At 41.4% G+C, this 19,376-nt stretch overlaps 1 protein-coding gene across 2 annotated transcripts in view; it reads right to left on the reverse strand.

Moving 5' to 3' along the window:
* Positions 1-2,513: 2,513 nt before the first annotated feature.
* The window catches only part of opcml (opioid binding protein/cell adhesion molecule-like), a 267,544-nt gene continuing 250,681 nt past the window's right edge, over positions 2,514-19,376 (reverse strand). The window contains exons 5-8 of one of the 2 annotated variants that reach the window (XM_034550263.1): positions 4,837-4,974; positions 4,334-4,454; positions 3,354-3,505; positions 2,514-3,059 (exon numbers count right to left, since the gene is read on the reverse strand). In XM_034550263.1, coding sequence (XP_034406154.1) covers positions 2,959-3,059; positions 3,354-3,505; positions 4,334-4,454; positions 4,837-4,974 — 512 coding nt within the window. In that variant the 3' untranslated portion in view covers positions 2,514-2,958. The remainder of the gene's footprint in view (positions 3,060-3,353; positions 3,506-4,333; positions 4,455-4,836; positions 4,975-19,376) is intronic. The other variant, XM_034550262.1, reaches the window with a different exon arrangement.

Genomic DNA, 19,376 nt, shown 5'->3' on the forward strand with positions numbered 1-19,376 from the left:
GAATAACACAGTTGTTTTTGTTGACTGACAGAGCACGTTTGAGTATAAACCTTGATTTGACTGGTTTTAAATATGTGAAGCAGCTGATTAAAGGAATGTACCACTGTTTTTGTTCATCCTAATCCATACAATTTGATGCTTGAGATGCAATCCCAATGCACACTGTTTTTTATTGTTGTCGAGTGGTAACATAAGGCATGCTTTTGATGTGTGTTACCACACATTGATAACTTAACCATAACAATAGAAAAATACTGGTCTTTTAGTGAATAAGACAAAATGCCATGTCATTCTGATTCTTTACTTTAAAGGTACAGTCTAACTCGTCACAACTCAGTGATTATTGCCTCATATTCTGCTACCTGTGTGTTATGTGTGTGAGCGGAAAGATTGGTTTGTTTGAGTGTTGAGTTCAAATACCAGCATTCTTTCTCCAAAACCAGGACTCTAAAGGGGCTCTATGCAGACTTCCGAGCTCTATGTAGACTACCGCGCATATCTATTGCCTCCACACAGCTCTCAACATGGCTGACTGAGATGAGCGGCTAGCAGCTAGCTTTTGCTAACAGCAAGAAGAGTGCTAACAGTAGTGCTAACGCAGCTGACAGAGTGGGGGGGAACCGGAGGTCGACGCTGTGGTTCATGACAGCGTTATCAGCTGTAACCGCCGTATGAGAGCAGAGCGCCGGCCGTGGGCTAACCAGTGGGGCTCGCTCACGTGCACTAACATGGATTAAAAGCCACGCGGCCAACGAAGCAAGGAGATCTGATAACATCACACACCAGGGAGAGCGACTTCATTCTCTGCTCAGGTAGACATTACTCCCCCATATATAGCTTTACATTGCTGCTTTATAAGTGATCTGGATATTATAAAGAGAGCCTTTACGTGAAAGTACTAATTTCACACTGTGAAGAAAAAGTCCTGCATTCAAAACCTTACTTGAGTAAAGGTATGTAAGTGTTATCAGCAGAATGCACTTGAATTTCTTAAAATAAAAGATTAGTCAAATTATTTACTGTCATATATGATGTTTCTGGATACATATTGTATTACTGCTGCATTCATTTGTACGTTGCATTGGAACTCCTGTATATCCTGTTGGCCAGTTTGAACTACATCAATGAATCATATTCTATAAGATGATCATATGTATGTAGCTTCGCTGCCTGGTGAGAACCACGTATCTCTAAAGAAAAACAGCCTGTTTTCATCTTTGTGAAGGTGCATTTTCCAGATGACTCAAAGAGGCTGAAGACGGAGGAGACATAAAGGAACACTTCATCCTTCAGTTAACACATCTGGAGATACGTGGTGTTGACTGGACAGGAAGGGGGTCACACACTGTTATCTGAAAAGCAGCTACAGTAAAGTATAATATTTACCACTGACATGTGGAAGAGGATAATTAATGTGTTGCAGAAAATGGAAATGTTCAAGTAAAGTACAAATACCCCAAATCTGTATTTAGGTACATTACTTGAGTAGATGTACTTAGTTACATTACACCATTGCGAGTCACTGTTTAGACTTTTAATATCGTTCACATATGAGTGAAAAGAGTTAAAAATCTAACAAAAACAGTGGCACGTCTTTCAAGTAGCTCTCCACTCTCACTTATTGACGGTGAGCTCTTACTGACTATTCATTTTCAGAGATATTTGAGAAATATTTTAAAGAGGATTATAAGGTATTAAGTATAAGTATGTCGAAGAAAAAGAGAAGAAAAACTTATGATTTGTGATGATCTGCAACCTGTTGGATCCAAAAGAAAAAAGCCTCAATTGCATAAAAGCCCACTGGGAGCCCACAGGGAACCTTGAGAACCACTGTGGCTGCCTGAGAAACTTAAAGGCTATTTATCAAACATGTTTGTACTTTAGCACATTGTTCAACTCGATAACTCTCCATTAGCATGCATCATGCTAGTTGCAACTTAAAAACAAGACTGTAAAAGCCCCAAAAAAAACATCAGTTGGATGACAATACTTAATTTCAAGAATAAAATGTAGCAGCAGCTGAGAAGTCAGTCGAGTGCCATGCTGCTAATCAGACCACCCGCCGACCTGACAGTTACGATGACGTCATCAGTTTGTCACTAGCGAACGAAGCAACACGCCGACCGACACTTCGGTCCTGAATGACTCTTGGTGTGAATGTCGGACATCTGGGTTCAGTAGAATACGGTGATGGGAATGTGCCGTGAAGCTGCTATGAAGACCACGATTAGGTGTTTCAAAAATGACATCTGATGCCGTGTGTGCCTTTTTAGAAAAAAACAACAGTGCAGGAATATCTGTACACATTTGTACATTTTCTACACACACTACCGTAGGATGGAAATCAAAATGTGGATGCACTATGCTGTAGGACTTTGCCTGAGAAATCATGGTGTAATAATTTTATTCTGAACTGTTTATCATGGAGGATCTGTTACTCTGTTTTGCATACAACTGTAAAAATACAGTAAAATTCAACAATCACGTTGCATTTTTTTTCATTTTTTTGTTGTTTACTTAAAAAAAGCTTAATGGTATTGTACAGATATTGAACAGGACATGACACTATAATAATAATCTGAGTGTACACTTCAATATTGGGCAATAAACAGTCAACTATCAACATTTACATGTATTTTTCTTTTTTTTTTCTCTTCACATACAAAAAAAAGGTGATTTTTTTGGGGGGGGAGGGGGGGCAGGGGTCACAAACGCAGTAGTTCTACCATCATCAAATTAGTGCATGATTTTAATTTTTCCCTTGCTCAGATTGACCCCTCTCTATCTCTCTTGGCGAGCCAACAGAGAACAGACTCTGATGCAAAGCCAGAAAGAAAACTAAGGGTGAGCCACTGGCACTCTTAAATTTCCATTCTCCTCATACAGGACTAATAGTCTGTTCTTGCTGCTCAAAACGAGAAGAAAATGAGAGAAGCTTGAAGGTCGTCACATTTCACATCAGAACTTCAGCAGGTAGAGTGAGGTCACGGTCAGCAGCAGGCATACGGAGGGACGGGGCAACACGGCGGCCCCGTTCACATCGTGCATCGCACCGGGACCTGAAGGGGAAAGACACAATCCAGCCTTAGCGCGTCTTAAATCACTGTGATTAACTGGAATTGCAATCTTCTTGTGGATGTGTCCGCCAAGTGAGAGCTTTGCATCGGTGCTGCCATTGCCATGGAAACTAGTGGTATGATATGCAGCGGGTGACCATGTCCGGATTGCTTGGTTTTGTATACGCGCAGCTGCTTTAGCACGCCAAGAACCAGACACCAAAATCGAAGCTTTGGCCATGATTAACACGTTTGCTCACCTCGGTGTGTTACTTTTACACTCATTGCTGTTCTTACCATAAAGGATTATGCTGGCGTTGGTGATCCCCATGGTGTTCACGGCGACACAGGTGTAGTTTCCGTAGTCTTCTTCCGAGACGTTGAAAAAGACGAGCATCGACTGTTTACCTTGATTCTCGATTTTAACCCCGTTGAGTCCGTTGAAGAGCCTGCAAGAAAGATGGGGAGCGGCGTTCAATGCTTCTGCCGGTGAGCAGTGAAGAAAAGTGCTTTGCAACAGTGCCAATCTCGAGTCGACGTACTTAACATTTAGATCTATGTGAAATTAGAAATACCTTTTACCCCTAAAGGCTGTAAAAGACGTTCATGATTCACAATAGAGCTAAATGTCTGAATGCCTTGCCTTATGGGTGAGCCTTTCCTCGGTTTCACTCCTTGCATTTCCTGTTTCATTGCCCTAATCCATGTGCGCGGACGCCAGTCATTTATTTAATCAGCGACCACCATCTTTTTGTTCTTGAGGACAGATGTTGCCTTTTGGGGACTGACGAGCGATGCTGCTGTCACTGTCAGGGACCATTTAACAGAGTAACATAGCCTGCGTTCGCATCAGCTTACGAGCTCTGGGGCTGCTCATAAACATCTTTCCAGTCTCCAGCCGTCAGTTGGAAAATATGTTATGCTATAATATCCTCTAAACCTTCGAGCCACACACCACACTGACATTACAATGCAGACATAATAATAGTTGCCTTTGGTGTCCATGCCTGCTGTGCAAATGATTTGACTTACAATTTCACATTTTCATTATGTGATTTTTTGGATATAATGCCCATTGAAATAATGATTTCATTCAATCAAAAGCAGTCTTATTTTAACCAACATATGTGTACAGATCTATCAAATATATCTTTTTCTTAGGCCAAAACAAAGATGATGCAGTCTTATTTCAAATAAACAACAGGTGTGTCTGTGTTTTTGCTAATATGGACAATTCCAAGCCCGTAGAAATCACAGAGATCAGAGGATTAACTTGCCTGCGGTCTTCTTTGTACCACTCAAAATCTGCCCTGGGGACGGCGGAGGCTTCGCATTGCAGGATTCCTTTTTGTCCAACCGGAGTACCCGTACTCCTCGCTTTAGAAATGAAGGGAGGATCTACAAAATACAAAGAAAAGATGTGTTCACAATTAGAGAACAGAACTCCATTGATTTGTGTTTTGGCACCTTATTATTTCGAACCTTTTAAAGTTTCTTTAAAAGTGAACTGAAACAACGATGACAAGTGGCGCCCAGAATACAGTAAGTGAGTTTGTTACAATATTGGGGATTATCCAGTTGAACTGTCACTCAAGCTTGATGAACTACATATCTTCTGAAGCCATGTTAGGTTATGACTCTTCGTACCAGGAGTGTATGTGAGACAAACGGTACATTTAAAAGAAAAGAAAATGTAATCCAGCTTTCCTAGAGGATAAATCTGTCCTGACCAATACGTCCATTCTGTTTTCCCCATGACTGAGATCGTTTGGGTCCTTACAGTTGACTGTGACTTGAACCGTCCTGACATCAGGGCTTGAAATGTCATTGGAAGCGATGCATTCATAGGATCCTGACTGCTCTTTGGTGATGGCTGTCAGCGCCAGATGTTCCCCCTCCGTCACAAACTTATGAGTGCCTGTGGAGAAGCAAAGACACAGAGGGAGGAATGCATTAGTGGATGGATGAGTCCTCGCATCGGCAGAGAAGTGACTGGCACTGACCTTGAAATAATTGTATTGAATTACAGCAGCCTCTAAATGACACAAGTTATACAAATGCTTGTCAGATATGGACAGCATGGCTCGAGCTATGGCGGTGTCGGCCACATTGGTCCTGACACAAAAATCCTTCTTTTGGATGGATTGGTATAGAATTTGGTACAGACTTCCATGGACCCCAGAGGGGATACTTTTGATTACAGATAAGTTAGATATGCCTTCTTTTTACATGAATATCTGCAAACGTGCTACACTCTTATCTATATTTACAAAGAAAAATAAATTCAAATCATCAGACCGCAGTTGCAGTCTGCGTTTCCAAATGTCTCCAGACAGCCGATGCCTCGGGGCCATGCACTCATTACACAAAGAAAATAAACTAATTGCATGGAAACAAGCCCACTCGACACCAGCGATGTTAAAAGCATGTTCTAGTGGAAGAGAGACCTTAAGCTATTGCTGCGTGGGTGGATAAATGGATAGGAGCACTAATCCCAATCAGTAGAAATGTCAATCCAGCAATATCTTGACATTAGCATAATACCATTATGTTTTCCAAATCCTCCACTGCAGACACTGTTGCAGCTGGCTGGGGATTCAGTGGAAAGGTTGTGGCTATAGGTGTCATCAGCGTGTTGCATGTAACCAGGGGAACTGCTAGCCCAGGTAATTGAACATTCTCATCACGGATAACTATATTAGGCAGACTGTGGGTGACAACATGCTGAGACTACTTTAACGATGGCCAAGGTTGGAACCACATTAACTGTCATATTTAAAATGTAATTACTTTCTAGTTTGCATGTATTGCATTATTGTTTCTTTCGTACACTATGCCTCAAAAACCTAAAAATGTGATTCTCTCTAAGTTGATGGAATAAAAACTAGTTAATGTCTTAAATTCAGACTCCTTAAACTATTTTGTGGATTCATCATATTCATATATTTTGGAATGTGTCCAGCCAAAAAAAGGTAAAGTGATAACATTTTAATAATCTTTCCAGTACTCCAGTTGGTGTTCTTCCTTAAGCAGCTTGGTGTAAAGTGTTATCTTCTGATATTCTCATTAAATATTTGTCTTTTAATTCATATTAAACACTTTTAAAAACTGATTCAGTCTGCCAAAAGCCTGAGACTGCTATGTTCTGTTACAACAAATGAAGGCATGAACAAGCGTGTGTGTTTTTTTAACAACTTTCTGATTCATACTCAACCCACTGCTGACACTAGATATGTCTTTGTGTGTGTGTGTGTGTGTTCTCATTACGACATTGTTAACAATAACATGTACGTTATTCACACAACAATTTGAGAACTGAGCAGGAGTGAACTGAGTCCAATCAACACACTATTGATTCCTCTTGAGAACAACCAAAACACACAGCAGCGTTGACAAAAAGTGGACATTTACCCAAAAGAAAGTGTAGGATAATAACCAGACATGGTTACAATCCAAATATCACAGCATAAATGTCAATCTAAATTACCCAGATGAATGAATATGAAAAAGTAATAATCATCACATATTACTCTGGATGAATGAATATAAAAACAATCACCATCATCATCAACACCCACATCAGTGGTCTGCAGCGATGGCCATAATTCCAGCGCAACATCAGTGTCAGTACAGCATGACTGGATGACTAATAAGAGAGCCATTAAAGTACCGGCTGGCAGCCGGCACAAATGAGCGTCTAAAAGCACTCGGCGGAGCACCTCGGCAACATCAGCCATTAGCTTAAGGAGCTCTGCTGCTTCGACAACACCATGTGAAGCCTTTGGAGAAAGATTACTTGCAGGCCAATTACAAGTCTTGCAATAGAAAAGTCCAATGATTGCAGAAAGAAAACCCAGACTTGGTACCATGGCAGAAAACAAGCAACAGGTCCTGTTTAGAACAGGTTGTAAAAAAAAGAATTCTATTATAGAAGATAAAGGGCAATTTGTAGGAAAAAAAAGGTGACCTCAAACTGACAAAAGCTGCACCAATTTGAACTTCACAAAGGAAGTCAAGTTAAGGCATTTCATTTTAGTGTTTTAGCATTAAAGTAAAGTATTGGCATACATGGAATATCATATTAGTTAGTTTGTATAATTACCTGTATGTAAGAGCTGTGGTGTTTTTGTTTGATTAGAATGAGCAGTTCATATGTATATGGGGAATGACGTTCCACAGACAAGGCACTAAATTAAAGCACAGCAGTTCGTGCTGGGACTGACATCGTTCTGAGGGCCCATTATTGCGAAACCCCAGAAGTTGTAAAAATGTCTCAATGGACCACAAATAAACAGCTTCTAAAATGTAGCAAACCAAAGCACATGGCTCATTATTATGCAGAAGTACATCATCTAACCTTCCCAACTTGTTTTCCTCCTGGCAAAGGCATGACCAAGCACTCTGCCTCTCATTAGGTTCCTACTTGCTTTTGTTAGTTGGGTTAGTCAGGTTTAGGCATGAGGCGTGAAATTGGTGAAGTGGAGGGTAAGAAAGAGTATCACGTAAACCAATCAGAGACCACATTGACGTCATTTTGCAGAACAATTAACCACAGGCACTGCACTCATCTGCTGTATCATCAGACAGAGAGCAGCCGACACAACCCACATCAACATGGCACACTGACACCTGGTTTTCTTTGACACAAAAACAGAAATAATTCCATTAATATGATGAATTTATCAGAAGTCACAAATAACCAAGAATTATACATAGACAGCATTCTGAAAGTTTCACCGAACTCAACATCTCTACTTTTTAAGGGAGTCTGGGGACTGGCCGAGCCAGAAATATCCAGAAACCCTCCAGTACACAAATCTTGAGGAAAATAATCAAAGTTATGACTGCAGCAGTCAGGCATAATGTTGGTTTAATTTCACATATCTGTAATTATTGTCAGGCCATGTGTATTGCACTGCTATCACACCATCCACTTCCACTTGATGGGAGGGTGTAGCCATGAAAACAATGGAGTATGTGGTTTGAATGTTTCACTCAGTGTTAACAACAAAAAGAGCAGCTGACAGTGACGAGCTGGGACAATGTGAGACATATTTAATATGAACGTCTAGGTCACTGATGTGAGGGTAAAGTCAGCGTTTGTGCTGTTACAAATATCTAGCTTGGTAATAGCTGAAAAACAAAAAGCCTCCAGCTGTGAGGTACCATATTAGAGACTACTACTGTATAACATTTCATCTGCTAACTAATCAAACCCACATTAGCACGTTGGCATGTGAAGGCCTATTTATCCAGAAGGCAAAGACAGAAAAGCAACCCTTGATTACCGTTAATGTCCCTGTGTTTTTGCAGCGGCCTCTAGGTTCCCACTGTTTAGGTCTTTTATGCAAATGATGTGATGACGACAACTGCCGTTTGTGATTGAAGAGTTGGGTCAAATATTGCGCTTAAACAACAGTAAAAAAAACCAAAGAGCTCTCCTTATTGCAAGCAATTGTTATATGGAGCAAAACGATAACAGAATAGTTACTTTGAGAAAGTACTTCAAACTTGGAGTGAAAATCCAGTCCGAGTCATTTACTTCTCAGCGAGGCATTCAGTATTCAGCCAAGGGCATTTAATAACATGCTGCAGCTTAAATTAGTATACTAGTCACCAACAGATGTACAGTAAGAAGGAGTCTGTACATTTTATATCATTACCATTAAAACGTTCATTCAGTGCTCGGTTCTTCATGGCGAGGGAGATAAAGCTTAGACAAGCTGTGGCCAGTAAAGGAACTCCCCCTCACCAGAGTCCATTAATCACACCCTGTTATTGTCAGCATCAATATGGAGCAAACACAGGGAGAAATACAACTAATAAATCTAAAGTGTCAGTTCTGCATACTGTAACTGGTGCCAGAAGAGCTGAATGCAGGGTATGTGTGTGGTTGGGGCCTTTTCATAGAGCATGGATGTGTTACAGGAGGTCACCTCCCCGGAGAACCCTTGATGTGAAGCAGTGTGTCTGTGCTGACAGCAGCCAGCAGGTAATTCTTGAGCGCCATGCTTCCTAAAGCGGTTCAGCGCCCTGTGGTCATTCTCTAAGCTGAATTCTGTACCCAGCACAGACGCTACTTGAAACAGTGCATGGTCCATTTGATGGCTAGACACTCCAGCTGCCCCGTGGAGCACGCCGTCTCCCTCAGGGCCGGTGTCCTGCTGACACCGGCTACTGGCCCTTTTCTCTTCTCCCTCACCTTTGCCGTCACGTCCCACCAACACCTCTGCCTGAGGCGTCGGTCTGGGTGTTGAAGGGCACACTAAAGTTTAGTTGCATCCACCGTCATCTTTATCTTTTTTTGATGACCTTCTCGGGCCACCTTCACACTCCTTCCATTGCTCCCCCTCCCCCGGGAGTGAAAACACTGCTGCAATATGGAAGCCATATCCTGTGGCACTGTTTGGTCTCAAAGGAGGCCGGCAATCCTCTTACAGCCCCTCTCCGCCTGCACAGGAAGCACTTTCCCCCAGATTACACACTAGTTATGTCGCTATTTTTGTCCACCCGTCTTTCCATTCTTTGCTCCAATGGTGTTTGGAGCATTTCTCACACCGAATGTCCAGATAAAGCATACGAATTGGTCATCACAGTCGCAGATGTGACGGTGTCGGGAGGGAAAAAGGCTTTTCAGAGCTTTTCTGGGGCTGAAGACGTTTGGTCAGGAACAAAACTGTTAGAACATTTGAAAATAACTTGAATGTAAAGCTTTATCTCAAAGGAGATAACAACTCGTTTTTTTCCCCCTGGCAGAGCCACATAATTGGCAGCATTGATGTAGAACAGCGGCTTTTGTGGACACGGTGGACGGGATCAGTCCAGGAGGAGGCACAAGATGGCTTCAGGTATACAGATGCTTTATGAAGCCTGTACACTAACTGGAAGCCATTGCTGCTCTGGTATCAGAGGAGTCGCTCCTCTCCCATCGTCCTCTCCGCTGTTTGCAGCACCACAACGTGACTAATGCATCAACAACAGGACTTTCTGAACATCGATGTCCCACCGGGCTCTGACAAATACCACACTGCTGCAGCGCTGCTGTGATAGCACCGTAGGGTGGAGTGCATTACTGCTGTGGACACTTTTACCGTTTACGGTTAATTGTTTCATGTTGCAGCTGAACATTTCTGCAAGTCCGCATTCTTGTGTAAATTCAACTTTAAATCAAACTCACAAAAAGTAAAACTACTTTTCTATGCTTCATCAGGGGCTTAAACACCGCAGCATTTTTAATGCTTTGTGTGAATTCTGGGAACGATATTGGATTAGAGCTTTTGGTAAATAAGAGGATTCCTTGAAACCAACCATTGCTATGGTTTTAATGAACTGCGCTTTGGGGAATTCCATTCTGTTCCAGCCCTGACCTTTATTAGCTGAGCTCAAGATCATTGGAAATAAATCCATGTTGGAAGATTCTGCCCCTCACTATGTATGTCCAGTGCCAGCATTTCGTACACATGCAGGAAGTCGGTGGAGAGGTTGGGGTGGTGGAAGAGTCTGCAGCACAAAGAGAGACTTAAACATCCGTTGCATGAAGCTGTCTACTTTTTAAATGTCTTAAAGAGTAGAGAAACAAAACCCTGACATCTGGAAACACGTATTACCGTGCTGCAGGACACAGTTCGTTCATTACGTTACAGGAAACAGGACATTTTCAACCACAATGCAGTTTTTCAGTCTACTCTTAAAGAGTGACTGATTTCAACACGAGGACCTGATCTGGAAACCAAAAATACTGTAACACTATATTTACTAATGCTTTTTAATCAACAGCAGCATGAAATGCTAAAACATATATTCTTTTACAAAAGATGCGCTCTCTTCTCTCTTATGCTGCTGCTATATTTGTGCCAATGTGCTCTAATTACGCCCAACAGCCTGTCATTTGGGAACAAAACCACTTGGAGTAAAATGTCTAAACAAGAAATGTATTTAATATTAGTTACTCAACCTGTCTGCTTAATTTTAAATTAAACCTGTAATCCATCGTTTTCTTATTTAGGAGCGTTTGCTTAGTTGAATGGTATAACGTGGAAACGTGCCCAAATATCGTTATGATGAGTTTTTAACAAGCTAGCTTCTAGAGAAGAGAGATGCCGCTTGGTAGCAATTACAACAGTACGGTTTGGATGCACATCGATCCATAATGCTCATTTGCATAAGCCATTCAAAGAGCCTTTGACCTGATGCTATCAGGAAATCAATGATTCATTCAGGACTGATGCTTCCACAATCAAATTACGCCTGCACGTTACTGACATGTTGTATTCTGAAAGGACATATCTTTAGAAAGAGCAATATAGTGATTTTCCCCATGGGACAACGTAGAGCATTAACCTGTGTTTCCATCTTTGCTGCTCAACAGATATTTCCTATGATAAACATGTCCTTGATTGATCCTCTTATGCAGCCATAATTACTGACATGGTCTCTTGATCCACAAAGGAGGAGGGTTATTGTTCAAACACACACATGAAACAAATGCATAATCACTTAATTGTCTGAAGCCTAATTGAGGACATTCACACATAATACTACCATATACACATATTTATGTATTTTGTACCCTGACGGTATGAGCATAATGTGCAGAAGGTACATTTCATCTTGAGACCCTTGGTTGTTGTCTGAATGTACAGACTGCAGGACAAAAGTAGGGCATCACATAAAGTAGAGCAGCGTTTAGGTTTTCTCTTATGACTTAAATGATATTTCTATATTGCTGATACCAAGCGAATGCAGTCAAACCATTTGATCTAAATAACATTTTCATGCCAAATTATGTTCTACCAAATTCTGCTCAATGTAAATGTAGCCCTGCACACATATGAATTTGTGTTAATATCTTGCTCCCATGGGTAGACAACATGTTGTGTATTTCAGAGATATCAGACTGCAAGCACGTTATGTAAATATGTAATGTGTACCAGTAACACGTTGTGTGTCAATGAAAGGCAAACTGAGCCAATGTTTCTGTGCGTTTGTGAGGAAGAATTGGGGCCTTTAAATATCAGTATACTCTGATTTAATAGATGCAATACATTTAGATCTTTATCTAATCAACATGTACATATGCAGCCTGCGTAGAGATTGAAGGGAAACACGGGATTAACATTAATATATGAGCCAGTTTTGATGAAATGCTGAAAAAGCACATATACTGACAGTACATGACTCAAATTGTATGTCCCAAGATGTTTACAGTCTAAACATACTATCCACATGTATAACATCGCTCATTAGAAGGAAGCAGGTTAACGAAACGTTGTCTTAAATATTGACGTTTTGTTGAAAGAAATAATTTTTAAGCTGCTATAATTGTAACTCTTCTCGCCATGAGTTGGACATATACTTATAAGTGGCACCCACAGTGACTTGGGACTCATGAGCAATCTTTATTAAATCATTTACTTGTTTGTTTACTTGCCGCAGGTGACAGCTTTATTGTTGAAGGTGTTAGTCGTCACACTGGGTTTGAGAGGCCAGAGGGACGAGTTAAGTGTCATCATTTGTGATGACACAACACACGCTACACTTATGATGCCATGCATTATAATAGAGAAGGGAGTGATGTTTACTCTAAGCAGACCGCTGACAATATGCACACTACAACCATGAGAGACTTGAGACTGGCCCTTCAAAGGCATTGATCACAAGTAACCTAAATCACACGGAGGAGGAGAACACAACGGAGGCTGCTGAGTGGGATCTGTTGAGGAGAGACTTCGGAGGAGCGTACCTGTCCGGGGATACAATTCCAGCTGTGCATCTACAAAACAAATCAATATTGCTGTGCTGAACACTGTTTCCAAAAATCAGCTGGAAGAATAGGCCACTTGGACCAAAAGGGGTGAAGCTCGTTCACAAAGCAATCAAAGTATTGTAGGTCCTATTTCACATCGTTCTACTCCTTTTAAATATATAATCATGCCAAATATGGAATTATAAGTATGGTTGTTGTGTTTTTCCTAACTGCAGATGTACAGCTGCTAGTTGGATAGCAATGAGGCTGGCCTGGTTGGATGGCTGGTTACCCTGGGGTCTTCTTTGTGTTTATTATGTTGGTGATTTATTTAAGACTGTAAGTTATATGGAAAGATTTCATCATTTGCCCTGATATTCTTTATTCTGCCTGATTTTTTATTTTATTCCTGATACCTCCACCACTAAGATGGCAGGTGCAGCCATCATGGCCCCGGGGGGAGAATTCTGAGAAGAAAAAAAAAACAAAAACAGATTTGTCCTTTTGCAAACACGGACAGTGAACTTAATATCGCTGCGACTGCTCTTCAAAGACATCAGCCCCGAGGCATGTTTTGTCTATTTGATCCTGCTTTCTGAGCCACAGATTAAATCTTTGCTTTCTAATCTTTTGTCATATCCTGAACTCTTTATTATATTACATCACACACTTATCTTTTATTTGTTTCACGCCGAGCAAACAGGTGGCATCATGATATTTATATGTGGTATTTAGCGGGCAGATGCAGCATGTACCGGCTGATTTTAAAAAAAAACACACAATCCCCTTCGACATCCATCATAATTACTACATTGAAATGTGTAACTGCAGGCAATAACTTCCCCCTGTACCAGCGTGACAGGCCCCCACTTGATAAACTAATAGTCAGAAAAGTTGCTGCCTTCCCACCAGAACAACGTGCACTGGAATATATTATGCAGAGGCTGTTTAGTCAGCTGGAAGGTAAAGAAGATGTCTGCCTTCTGTTCCTGCTAGCCATTTAATTCCTGTATGACTTGTGCCATATGCCCTTCAAAGCCCGAGTGGTCGTTAAGCATGCACCTAAATATTAACCATCACTCAATTACCATCTGTCTGAGCGTAACGGGACGGCCTCAGTTCTACCTGACTTTGAAAAGTAAAAGTTACGTGATGGAGAGTCGAGGTTGTTATTATAAAAATAAATGAATAGTCAACATTTGTATGACAGGAGGATCCCGCCCATGAATTGATGCAAATGAGTATTAATGTGTAGTGATCTATATTCTACTGTTCTTTCATTTAGGGTAATTTTAAGAAGTGAAATACAGGCAGAGAAACACTAACGAATAACTAATTATGACACTAAATTAAATGAGTGAACCAAAATTAAGAGTAAAAATAACGACTCGCTGAAAGTGTCTTTCTTAATTGCATGTTTAAGGCACTTCATTTACTTGAAATCAACTTTTGTTCGTCCTCGTTCCGTTGAGAGCTCCAGAGTGCTGCACTCGGAGACACAGACGACTCATTTAGGCTTTATTGCTGCTGTTGAATTGTTTTTTTAAAGAAAGAAAGAAGATTACTTGAGAGCAGAACAACAAATCTAAGTGTTCCCCTCTCTGCAGTCACCGACAATAATGAGCTCATAGGAGCACAATCTGTGGAGAACATTAAAACCAGAAGCTGTAGATGTGGAGAAGACTGTTGCTGCACATCATGGGACACCCGGACTCTCGTCTGTCACTCACTGCCGACCCAAACTGCTGTTTTGTGCTCGTCTCAGAGGGAATCCAGTGCGACCTCGCCTGACCTCTCCTGACCTCGCTCACTGAGTAAATTGGTGCTGAAACAAAGCCGTGGCACTTGACTCTCTTTCAGCTCCTCCGTCGGTGTGTGTCCGTGTGTCTCCGTGTCCTCTGCTGAGTGAACAGTGCTGCTCCCCACTGAAGGCTCTTCCTTTTGGGCTGTGAGGGCTCTAATATACAGGTACTAACTTGATTACTTTATTATATACATTCATCTCTGTCTGTCCTGTAAAACGTCACGAGTTTTCCTATAAAGACACAGCACAAGTATGATTCATTCCTTCCTCTGGAAATCATCAGACCCTTCCACGTGTACTACGGATGGTTATATGTCTGCTGAACTCCTCTCCAGGAGTGTGAAGTGAAGCATTTGCTGTGTGCAGCAGGCTGGATTTGAGAGAGAGTTCAGTGAAGAAGACTCATTGTTTGTTGGGAAGTCGCTGTGGGGTCACGGCCTTGTCACTGAACTCGATACCCCTTCACTGTGCATGTTACACCGGGTTAAAGGTCACTGGCAGGGGAAAGGAAAGGAAAGGAAGCCACGGCGGTGAGCGCCAACTTAGATATGACCACCCAAATCAGTTCCACACCGAGTTGTGAACATTACTGCGGGGCAAGACATATTTGGACGCACCTCCATTCCAGCAGATTTCTGCCTGAGGACGATATCTGTTTGAACAATCAAATCCTTTGTTCCAAGTGATGTCACAACTCTGCACTGTTCCAGGTAGCTCGCGGACAAAATGGGGAAACGTCTTATGAATTTGATTTTGCAACAACGAAGAGAAAAGAAACACGACTGCAAGGACAAATATATAGCGTGAGAAGGCCCATGTCTGATTAGTTTATGTATTCTGGAGTTAACATAAGCCCCTTAGAAGGGTTTTGTTGTGTGGAGGACACAGACACTTCATAAAAATAAGGGTAAAGGTGTTGGAGGATAATTCACAACAGACCTGGAGTGTTGTTATGCAAAAAATTGGCATGCAGATTTTCCCTATTGTGGCGTCACGTTTTCACTTTGCACTGGTGAGAAAACGGCTTTTATCAAGATCCCCAGCTGATCTCCAATTGGTTATTAGTGAGGTTTTATTGTGAATTATTCTTCAGGGTTGACCTGAATATGAATATATGTGTTGAACGTGGAGCGACGGCTGAACTCTTCAAATCAGCCGCGTCTTCCCTGTCGCCCGGACAAGTCTATCTTCCAGTTCCTCACAGATCTAACCGGATCGATGAGGAACGCGTGCTATTCCTGTGCGGATGGCATGAGTATAATTCATAAGAGAAAGTTTTCAGGCCTGTGATCTGAAGTCATATCTGTGTGTGAATGTGACATCGAGTCGGATCTTCTCTCTCACACTTCATTGTTAATTAATGCAGACGTGCTACAGGCTAACATTCGAGCAATTATTACATTCCCCGGTGCAAATGATTTCATAACAAACCACTGACCATCATTGCTGGCAACACCTCTAATTGCGATATGAAATGGTCCCTGGACGAGACGCCGGAATAGGAATAGGCTTCCCAATTGTGACTTCTCTGTAAGCAGACTAATTAAGAGACCGCTGACATTTGATAAGAAGGCAGCTACAGTGAAAATAATGGGATGTTTACGGCCCTCATGAGCAGCCGAGGACCTAAACCTCCACGTCGCTGGGTAAAAGCAGACAAATGAGCCTCATCTCTCTGAACGCTTGTGTGACACCTCCACTCCTTTTAGGTGACATCGTGTCATAGAACCTTCACTGGTGATACACACACACACCTTTGCTGTATCATTTGTCAGAAAACAATCGTTTGTTGTCAAACATTATGGAGGCGATATGATTCTCAAAGTGAATTCATTATAAAAAAATCCCTTTTGCCCAAACTGTTCATGTTGAATTATTCCAACATGAAGAGTTGTGTACTGCAATGAAACAACTTCCTGCTGTTCCCTCCATGTTATTATCTATTATGGGCACTGGTAGTGATATGATCCTCCCGCTATCCGTATAAGGTTACTGTAAACCAGCTTTTGTATATTAATATAAATATCTTCTTGAATATCTAATGATATTATTTACTTTGCAGGTTGGTCAAAACATATTTAATTTACATATTCAGCATACAGCATATACACTTAGTTATTCAATAAATAGAAAGTGATGATTTTGAATAATTCTAACCATGTGTGTGAAATATTGACTAATGGGCGTTGCCCCTGGAAAACAAACAAATAAACAAAGGACATCCCACTTTCCCAACGTAAAGAGCTGTTTGCACATCGTTATTTGAAAGCACCAGCGAGCCGGCACCAGGAGCACTGCACATCAAACGCAACATTAAAGAGCAGTTTTGCAATGGATTCTCTTAACAACCAGGGGACAAGATTCATTACTAGTGCCATCAGTAAAACCTCTAAAGAGAGCCGACTTCATTTGGCTCATCCACGCCGGAACCACAGCCCCACCAGCTTAGTGTGTGTGTGTGTTTGTGTGTGTGTGTGTGTGTGTGTTTGTGTGTGTGTGTGTGTGTGTGTGTGTGTGTGTGTGAGAGAGCGCTCTGCTTTGTGACTCACCATCGGCTACTTTTAAAAAAGGTGCCATTATACTACTTCACCTGCTAGTTAGTCATCAACTAAACCATTACTAAGCAGAACGTTCAGCAAATGGCAAATCTTTACTGAGATACCGCTAACAATGTTTTGTAATTTATCATATATTCTTTTTTATTCAGTGTCACAGGATGTCATTTTAGGACAGAATAGCGTAGCATTAGCGCTGCATACAGCAAAGCAAAAGCCAACACTAATCCATCGACACATCGATCAATGTTTACTGAGCAAATAGATATTAATATATCCAATCGTTATCATACTAGGAACACATAAGCATTTGGATTTCACAATGTTCTCATTGTTCACTTGATTCAGTGTGGGATGAACATAAAGGATCGGTAACCTTCATCAGCAGCTTCTCTTCCTCTTTCATCTCCAGCAAATACTCAGATCCACGAGAACAATACGATAACAGAACCATCTTATCACAGACATGAAAAGACTTCACAGAGTATTAAAATACCATCTGCAGTGCAAACATCCACTCATTATTTTATTTATTTTTTAAAGACATCAAGTGTCCATTTTCTCCTTTTCATCTATACAAAACCCTGTGTCCTATGAATAACGTTGCACTGTATATCATAAACATCACGATACAAGATAATGTAAAGGACACACGTGTTTTTTAACACAAGTACTTTCACATAGAACCCATAGAATATTATGTAGAGAATATTATTCAGAACGAGGTCGATCTTTTGTAGCTTTCCCACCGTGGTGCGAACCAAGACGGCAAACTTCACTACTTCTTTCAACCCTGACAAAGACAGAGCAGATCCACTGTGTACCAGAGGGAATTTAAATCACAAAGAGCATTTCATTCCAAATAATCTCAATAACATATCTCACTTATTAGTTTATACAACAGATTATCTCCTACAGACTGACGGACGCTGCTTTCGATCAATAGAATCCTGCTAGCTGGTCCTCTGCCTGCACAAATCTATTCAAACTTGTTATTGGAAAAGTGTTGCAGCTGTTGCAAATTTGCATTGCTGCCCGTATGAATAGTGTTGATGAAAAATAGTCAGCAGAGTCTTTAGCCTTTGAGAAGTGTGCAGGAGGCGCTCGTTAATCTACAATTATTTTAAAGTGAGAGCTATTGGGAAACATTTCTTAATCTTAAGAAAGGTTGTAAAATGGATTCCATAATCACCCTAGACTAAATATGTAGAACTCTATACAAAGAAACAATTTCCTCCTTTATCTCCGAAAACAAATCAGTAAAAATCTATTAATTTATCTCAATCTTTGTTGTACCAAAATGCAGCAGGAGTAAATCCCTTCATTTCCTTCTACCCTGAGGTTTATAAATTCAACACCGCTCTAGAAAAGAAGGGAGGGATTTTGACGCACTATGGACAGTAAACAATTGTATTTATTAATTTTGCTCCAACATCGTTTACATTTTTCTATTTAACACGTTTACTCCGTTTTCCTCATTCCCGCGAATAGGCCAGACGTAATGTGTTTAAAACCTTTTGCCTGTCCCTGACTGCTCACCTCAGTGACAAGCTTCAGCTCCTGAAGCCCGTGGCGCCATGCAAACAAGCTGTGCATTGTACCCGACAAAGAACAACCTGCATAGGATGTGACGCAGGACGCGTCAGCCTCAACTGTTGCATCCATCGAGTGACAGAATCAGGAGAAACTGTGGAAAAAAAGGCCCCCGTCAAGAGAATCACACAGATTTTTTTTTTCCGAGGCCCTTTGGAGCTGACCTGCTACATTTAGGGTCGGCACGCCGTCACTTTGTCACATGCCTTACTGCGTCACTGTCAAAAGACCCGCCTGCCCTTATCACCAGCTGGCACGGAGCGCTAAAAATCTCAAGAAATTCAGTGTGACGCTGGAGTGTGAAATCCCCAAGCCCGTGTTGCATCAGCCCAATAATTCCACCTGATGATAATTAATAACGATCCACCGGCGAAGGCGTTCGTGCACGCCGTCTCAGCTGCACCCCTGTGGCACTTGACACAGCCGGCGAAGGAGACGGCGGTAACACGTGCGTGAGATGAAAGGAAACATGACATGGGAATGGGAATACGCGTTGCAGTCAAGCTTCATCAGGTGTGCGACTGGCTTTATAATATGTCAAAGAATAAAGACTCCATAATGATCTGATAGAGGAGCTTTAGTTGAGAAGGTTTTCGGCGAACTCTCGGGAGAGATCACAAGCC

Source organism: Cyclopterus lumpus, chromosome 14 (assembly GCF_009769545.1).
Source record: "Cyclopterus lumpus isolate fCycLum1 chromosome 14, fCycLum1.pri, whole genome shotgun sequence".
Lineage (NCBI taxonomy): Eukaryota > Metazoa > Chordata > Actinopteri > Perciformes > Cyclopteridae > Cyclopterus > Cyclopterus lumpus.